General features: G+C 31.6%; 1 protein-coding gene across 2 annotated transcripts in view; it reads right to left on the reverse strand.

The window, feature by feature from the left end:
* Positions 1-7,430, reverse strand: part of Setd3 (SET domain containing 3) — a 45,359-nt gene that overhangs the window by 6,711 nt on the left and 31,218 nt on the right. For both annotated transcript variants that reach the window (XM_074124923.1, XM_074124922.1), the window contains exon 7: positions 343-460. In XM_074124923.1, the coding sequence (XP_073981024.1) occupies positions 343-460 (118 nt within the window). The remainder of the gene's footprint in view (positions 1-342; positions 461-7,430) is intronic.

The raw sequence follows: 7,430 nt of genomic DNA on the forward strand, positions 1-7,430 counted from the left end.
AGCACTACAGTGGTAGTGCCCCCCAGTCCAGGCAGCGCCACTTGTTAGAAGACTTTCGCAGATAACCGAATGAGCATTTAACTTGAACAGGAATAAGAGTAGAGCTTTAAAGTCAATTTGGCTTAGGTAGTTGTTAATCAATGAAAAAAGTATACACAGTGTTCAAGTAATTAAAGTTGACCTCTCAAGCAGTCTTAATCAGCCACTCTAGCAAAAGAGCATGCGAGGTAACCCGATGCAGTCAGTCAGCAGTCCTAGAGCCTGCTTTGGCTGTGTTTGACTGACCAACCGCAAGAAATATAAAAGTAAGTGCTGTGATAAAAAAAATAAAATAATAATTACCTTAGCATTCGCATGATTCCCCATATCCCAATAAGGAATTAGAGCTAAAATCATTGGATTTTCAGGATTACTTGCAGGGATAAAATTTTGCCTGGTCATCACTGTGGAGACAGCCCATCTGTAATTAAAATAAATTCAAATAAAACCTTTTTGTTTTTGTTGAAAACCTATCAATGTTTACAGGAATTATTATTGTAAGTAGTAAGAATAAAGGAAGTAGTGACGAAACAGGAAAAATAGAATTGGCGATAAATTCTTCGAATTAAACATTCTTAATTGATCATTGAAAATTCTTGTAAATTTAATAAAAATTTATGTTAAAAAAAAGGGTTAAAGTCCAGTTTTAGTACACTGAACTTATAGGATGCGGTTCGAGTCCAGCAAACTACCCTTACATTTTCCTTTAATAGAAACCTATCGCAGCTTACTGCCCGGATACCCTCAGTGCTCAGTGCATTGAAATCGCTCCCTAATAGCTTTCAATGTTCAGCGTTCGCGCGCTTTAATTTAAAAAATAAAAATGAATAAAAAATTGCTTTTACTTTGTTTTGTGGTTGACGAGATAAACTCAGGAATTACAGTTAGTAATAGTATATTGAAAATTGATTTGGAAAGTAAAGGTAATTTTCAAGCAATAAGAAGTATAAACCGATACAGTTTATACAAACACAATCTATAAATAGAGAAAAAAAAAGTTTTACAAACACCTTTACTCCACCTCTGACCATCTCATTGTTTGTATATTTGAATTCAAACTTTCACTTTTCAATATTATTTAATAATCTTAGAATAAATAAATATTTACATCGATTAAGAACAGAACTATCTTATACAAATGATAAGAAGACAGCAAGTTAAATAATTGAGCATTTTTATATTATTATTTACACGCAAAAATATCAATTTTTATTCATGTGCTCTCTGTTTTATGGCGTAATTAATTCGCTTTAAGCTTCAAGATAAATCAATTGTGATACAATTTTTGTTTCCTTTCAAATAAAAATACCTTCATTTTGATTTTCAATAGAATCTGAGATACCAGCTAGTAATTTTATTGAATTACTGGTTTCAAAATTAAAGTGGCCACTGATAGAAAGCTGATTATACAATATGCATAATCTAGAACAGGTCTCTTGCAGGCACCTTAATAATTAAGGCGCTGGTGCAATGCACATTAATATGCTTTACAGTTCCGAAAATGAAGACTGGACATTGTTTTATATATGAAAAAATAAAAACTATAACGATTCAAGAAAAGGAGTTTTTGGATTAGATAAGTAGAGAGAAAAACAAGATGCACGCCAGAGTCGATGTTGCTGGACGAAGGGATCGCCCCGGAAAAATTGAATAGACGTATAAGAAGTGATGATTCTTGTTATAGATAATTAAAAATATTTGGCAAGTTATAGTTAAAGTTCTCAAAGGTAATCCATTTCAAGTAACAGTGATTCATTAAATTCTCAACTGTAGAATAAGAGATAAAGGTTTCAACTTTTACGTATTTGCAAACCTAAAAAATTTAACCTTCTATATCTCGTTAACTTTTATGATTAAAACATTGCCATTTATACCAGTTATAGAGATTTCTTTTCTATACAATTTGGTACTAATTTCATTGAATTCTCAACTGTAGAAAGAGAGATATAAAGGTTTCAAATTTGACGCATTTGCAAACCTCCAAAATTTAACCTACTATATCTCGTTAACTATTATCACTAAAACAATGCTATTTATACCAGATATAGAGGTTTCTTTTCTCTATAATTTGGTACTGAATTCATTGAATTCTCAACTGTAGAAAAGGAGATATAAAGGTTTCAAATTTGACGTATTTGCAAACCTCCAAAATTTAACCTTCTATATCTCGTCAACTATTACGACTAAAACATTGCAATTTATACCAGTGATAGAGATTTATTTTCTATACAATTTGGTACAGAATTCATGGAATTCTCAACTGTAGAAAGAGAGATATAAAGGTTTAAATTTGGATGAATGTGAAAACACCCTATATTTAACCCTCTATATCTTTGCAAAAGTGCGATTAATTTCGCCGATTATATGTTTAATACATAAAAACAAAATCATTTAAATTTATGATTAAATTGTAATTTCAATCAGTGCCCATCTTTGTCCACCAGAAATTATGAGCGTTTACGATGAATGGATTTACAGGGAACACAGGAATGATCGTAATTGAGTTTAAACACATTCACCTAAACATAATATAAATGTAGTTGAGTTAATGTAGTAGTTCGGGGCAAAAATGATTAAGGAAGTAACATTACAGCATCACTTACCAATTTTTTAATGATTATGTAAATTAGTGAGGAAAATGCTTTCTCGTAGAGTGTTCAAGTAATTTAGTATTTTTTTTTTAGTGATTTTTCGATATAAAAATAACAGCTGGTAGCGTTTATTTTAGTAGATTCCTCTTATAAAAACAGAAATAAAATTAAAATAATAGTATTTATATCTTTTATAAGAGAATGAACTGAGCAGAAAAGAACAATATGGTGCGGAAGTATTTTAAACATTTTCGCTGATCGAGCGTTTGTCATTAAAATGAAATTACTACAAGAAAGAAAGAAAATATGTAAAAATAATAAATTCTAACTCAATTCCATGACTTTTCCAACAAGAAGGAATTAAACTTTCATAAAAAATGCCTAAATAATGGGAAAGGAATGTGGGTTCTTCCAGAGAATGTCTGAACACTGATGTTCTGAGCGAGGTGAAGAGCCATCGTGATTCATAGTAATTATTTATTAAATTCAATGGAGAACAGTTGTAATTACAGTCGTCAAATTCAGTCTAAACTCACACTGAAAACAAATGCTACCAGAATGAAAATTAAAGCTAAATTAATATGCATCAAAAAGAAGAAAGTAAATAGACAACTAGAATAGTTTGTAATGTCGTGTCCGAACCTGTCACGTCTGGGAAAGTGTACAAAGTAGAACACTTTAACCTTTATAAACATTAAAATGAAAAAGTGAAAATGTAGCCTAGGGCCTAGAGTACATGATCATAGTAGTTTCATTAATTTAAAATAACGGATAACAAATCAAGTATAACGTTTACTTCCATTTTCTTTTGGTTAATAATGCTTATTGCAATTTCAGAATGTTTTTAGAATTGATTTTAAATAACTTTTTTCAACATGAATAATCCAGCAAAATTCGGTACAATGTGTACAAAGTTGAACCAATTAAATTAAGGTATTTCTAAAATTTAGTTCTTTAGAAGCTACTTTATTTGTGATCTATAATCTTGGAACTCACCTTTGACTTGTTTTATGATAGTTAAGCTTTCTTATAAGAAATGGATACGGTCTCTCCTTGTCTTCCTTCTACTTTTTGATGATACCTTATGTCTGCAGCCTAAAGATGACTGTGATAAAGAGTTTTTATTGGCTTTTATCATATTGCCTTTCATAAGATCAGGCACAAAAATGGAATGAAGACTGACATTTGGCTATTTTTCTCTTGAGTTAAAATGATCACCTTTTAGAGGTGCCCCCTGCGTCATTTAAAAGATCAGCAGTGCATCAACCTGTACATTCTGACTACCGGACGATAGAAATTAGGCGTACGCTTTCGGCCCATTTTAAATAGATCTCATAAAGAAGTTTGCATCATCCGTATCATTTACTACATTTCGAAGAAGAAATCTAAACATTCAAAGAGAACTTGCCACTATTCACTGGGCATACATTTTTATCAGCCTTTTGAATACTAAATTTTGGTACAACTGTTAAAACTGTCAGTAATAATGGATTGATCTGTTCAAGTAAGCTTCAATTTCTATTATACCTACTGATTTCTGCAAACCCAAATCTTCAATACAGAACGTTTCTTATGATATTTCCACTAGTCCGATCTATAATTATGTGAACAATTATTGATTTATCAGATGTACACAGCATGTGATTCTAGTAACTCCAACGCATTGTCACGTAACACTAACTAGATGTATTTTAACCTTATCTTGCTGAATTTTCCAGAAGGCGACAGGCCATGTGACCTATTAGAACATATGGACAGTTAGTGACTAATCGATTAGAAGCGCTACAACAAGAGTAGTTCCTCTAATCCCATGTTGTATTGCGTTTCTGTAGGCATTTACTTTCCACTAGGAACTTCTTATAGCTTACTTCCGGTGACTGATGCTGTTGTAGGTAACGAGAAAATACTGTAACTAGGTGTTGACTGATTTTTTTTTTTTTTTACCTACAAGTGCGGAACAACAATGTTCATCATCTAGTAAAAATACTGAAAAAAAGTAGGAGTCATAACTGAATGGTGACTCACCAAAAAGTAATATTTATTTACTGATCTCCATCGCCGATGAAATCACATGGCCACTTCAGAAGTCGAAAAGGATAGTTGGGAGAGTAAGAATGACAGCTATTTAATGGATTAGGATGGCCAAAGAGGTGAGACTGAAAGAAACGAGATGATGTTAAGTACTTGATGAATGGTACGTTATGATCTTTTTGAATCATTCTAGCGGAAACATAAAACTGAACATGAACAGACAAGAGATTCTATACTGTATTCAGTGAAGATTATAGTTATTGGAACGCTTGTATAATCCCAGATAGAAAAATTTAAATAATAAAATCATATATCAAATAATATGATTTCTTTCTTTCTTAAATAAATTTAAGGCCCATTATCATCTATCTGAGGTTATTTATTTGTTTATCATCTGAGATCACTAGCGCTCGGAGCTCTTTTTCCATACTCTGTTAGTCACCCGGATAGAATTCCCGTTACAGACAAGTACCCATCAACAGCAACAGGATTCGAACCTGGGATAATCCAGTACGTTAACCATTCAGTTTTTTATTCTTCTCTAATAAGACTTGAAAATACAAATTTTAGAGAATATTAGTAAGAATGAAATACAATGATTCTTTCTCACACTATAAGAAGAATATTAATTAAACATGATTGTCATTATTTCCATCACTGTATAATAAGTACACATTTTCACACTTTTATTTATACAAGGTAGACTAGAGTAAAATAATTTTCAAGGATATTTCAAGACAATTAGTTTAATTTTAAAAATATTTTAATAATAAGAATGGTTCACGAGTTCTTGACTCTGATGATCATTATCTTGATATTTATACGTTAATGTCACCATTCTCATAGATTTTTATTTATTAAGTTTATTTATTTTTATACTTTTCACAGATAATGGTCGAAATCTAAAGCTAACTCTTAAAATCTGATATCTAAACTTTAATAGCCCTACAGTACAATAATTTAGTTCTGAAATGTGAATTTAGTTCTGATGAATTCTTAATAGTGACGTTAGGCGCCACGGTAGCCGAGCGGTTAGAGGCGAGACCTGCAAAGCTAACATGCATTGTGGTACTGGGTTCGATTCCCAGTCTTTAGGCCTTGCATTTTATTTAATGGTTAATAAAAGAAATTTACAGTAAAGTATGTTTGCTAGTCGCCTCCGTCCACGACACCTAATTGGTAGTTGGACGTTAAGCCCCGCCTGAAAAAATAGGCGATTACTTTACTTTACAAATAGTGACGTTATAAAAACCAAAAATCATCTTTTTCTTCTTCATCCCCTAACTATGAGGATGATTCCCTTAGAACAGAGACTAAGTCTCTGTAAATTTTATAATTTACGTCTTAATGAAGCGCTTGTTTACTTCAGTCCTGATGAAAGCTCTCCAACTGAATTTGATGTCCTCTTTCCCTTTTTCTGTCGCCATAATCTAACATTTTCAATAGTTTGGATGACGTTTTTCGGTATGTTGTTGTTATCTCTTACTTCTTTGTTTATTACTTTATCGTTCGAGCGTTTAGAAATAACAACAGATCTCTAAGAAATATCCATTAAGATGGACAGCAGTTTTTTAATAGTTTCTACTTAAGTTTATGGATTTAATTCCAATAATTGTTTGAAAAATATTATTATTTAGCCGGAAAGCCTCACAAAAATAATTCTATTTTTTATCATAACTGTACACGATGTGTAAACAGGTCATTTATTCTCAATTAGGCACACACTTGGCAAGGAATTGTAGTCGAAATTTGTGGAACTGAACCCGTTCAAGAGTCTAAACTTCAACAGTCAAACAATAGTACAGACCAGAGACGCGGTAGGAATGTAAGAGAAAAAGTAACGCAACAAAGGAGATGCTAGCATTAAATGATGGTATCAACGCTGTACGTTTCACAAAATATAATTGTTTTCTTAAATCTGTTTTACCTATTTTAGATGTTACATACCTGGACATATTATTTGGTAATACATACATTAATTGATATTACTTAATAACTAATAAGTCTATTTCAATGGATGTGTAACATCTTTCACGCAACTATGTAGAATATTATTTTTTCGAAATATTGTGATTCGAGATATGTTTTATTTTTGGGATAAACCTGATTTTCTAGTTTCTAGTTTTTGGTCCTATTCTCTAATGCCACTAGGTAATGCAATCATTTCACTAGGTAATTTTCTTTAGAATTGGCAGTTTTATAACTTGTTTTGTTTAAATATAGAAATATGAGATACTACAAATTTTATCCGCGGTTCTCAGATGAGAATGAAACCCTGTAGTCCTGATGGATCTGGTGGTCAACCAACTATTTGAGCTTGGTTATCTCATGGTGAATGATGGATCTTATCTGCTGGATTTCGAGGATTAAGTGTTTTCAGAAGACACTGAATGTCTAGTTTCTAACCATCTTCTTTACCTCCTAAAGACTATAAGTAGTCTTTTACCCTAATCAAATTAGCTAAAACGAGTTTATTTTCTAAAAGGAAACACCAATATTCCAAAAGATTATCTACAAGATTTCTGAGTACTTTCAGTATTTCAAAGTACCATGGGAAATATAGGATACGCTTACCTTTTGACCGGAAATAAACATAGCTTTATCCATGAGTATTATATAAACGGATAATAATATTATTTATGGTTAAATAAGCATATAAACATTGTGAGCCCATTATGGTTAACAAGTGTGACAACTTATTTAAACATAGTAGGCTTATTGACTAAAGATATTGGAGTTGCTGTTAAATTACAGTATAATATGAGATGA

Source organism: Rhodnius prolixus, unplaced genomic scaffold, assembly GCF_049639745.1.
Source record: "Rhodnius prolixus isolate KJV_2025 unplaced genomic scaffold, Rpr scaffold_3, whole genome shotgun sequence".
NCBI classification, from domain to species: Eukaryota; Metazoa; Arthropoda; class Insecta; order Hemiptera; family Reduviidae; genus Rhodnius; species Rhodnius prolixus.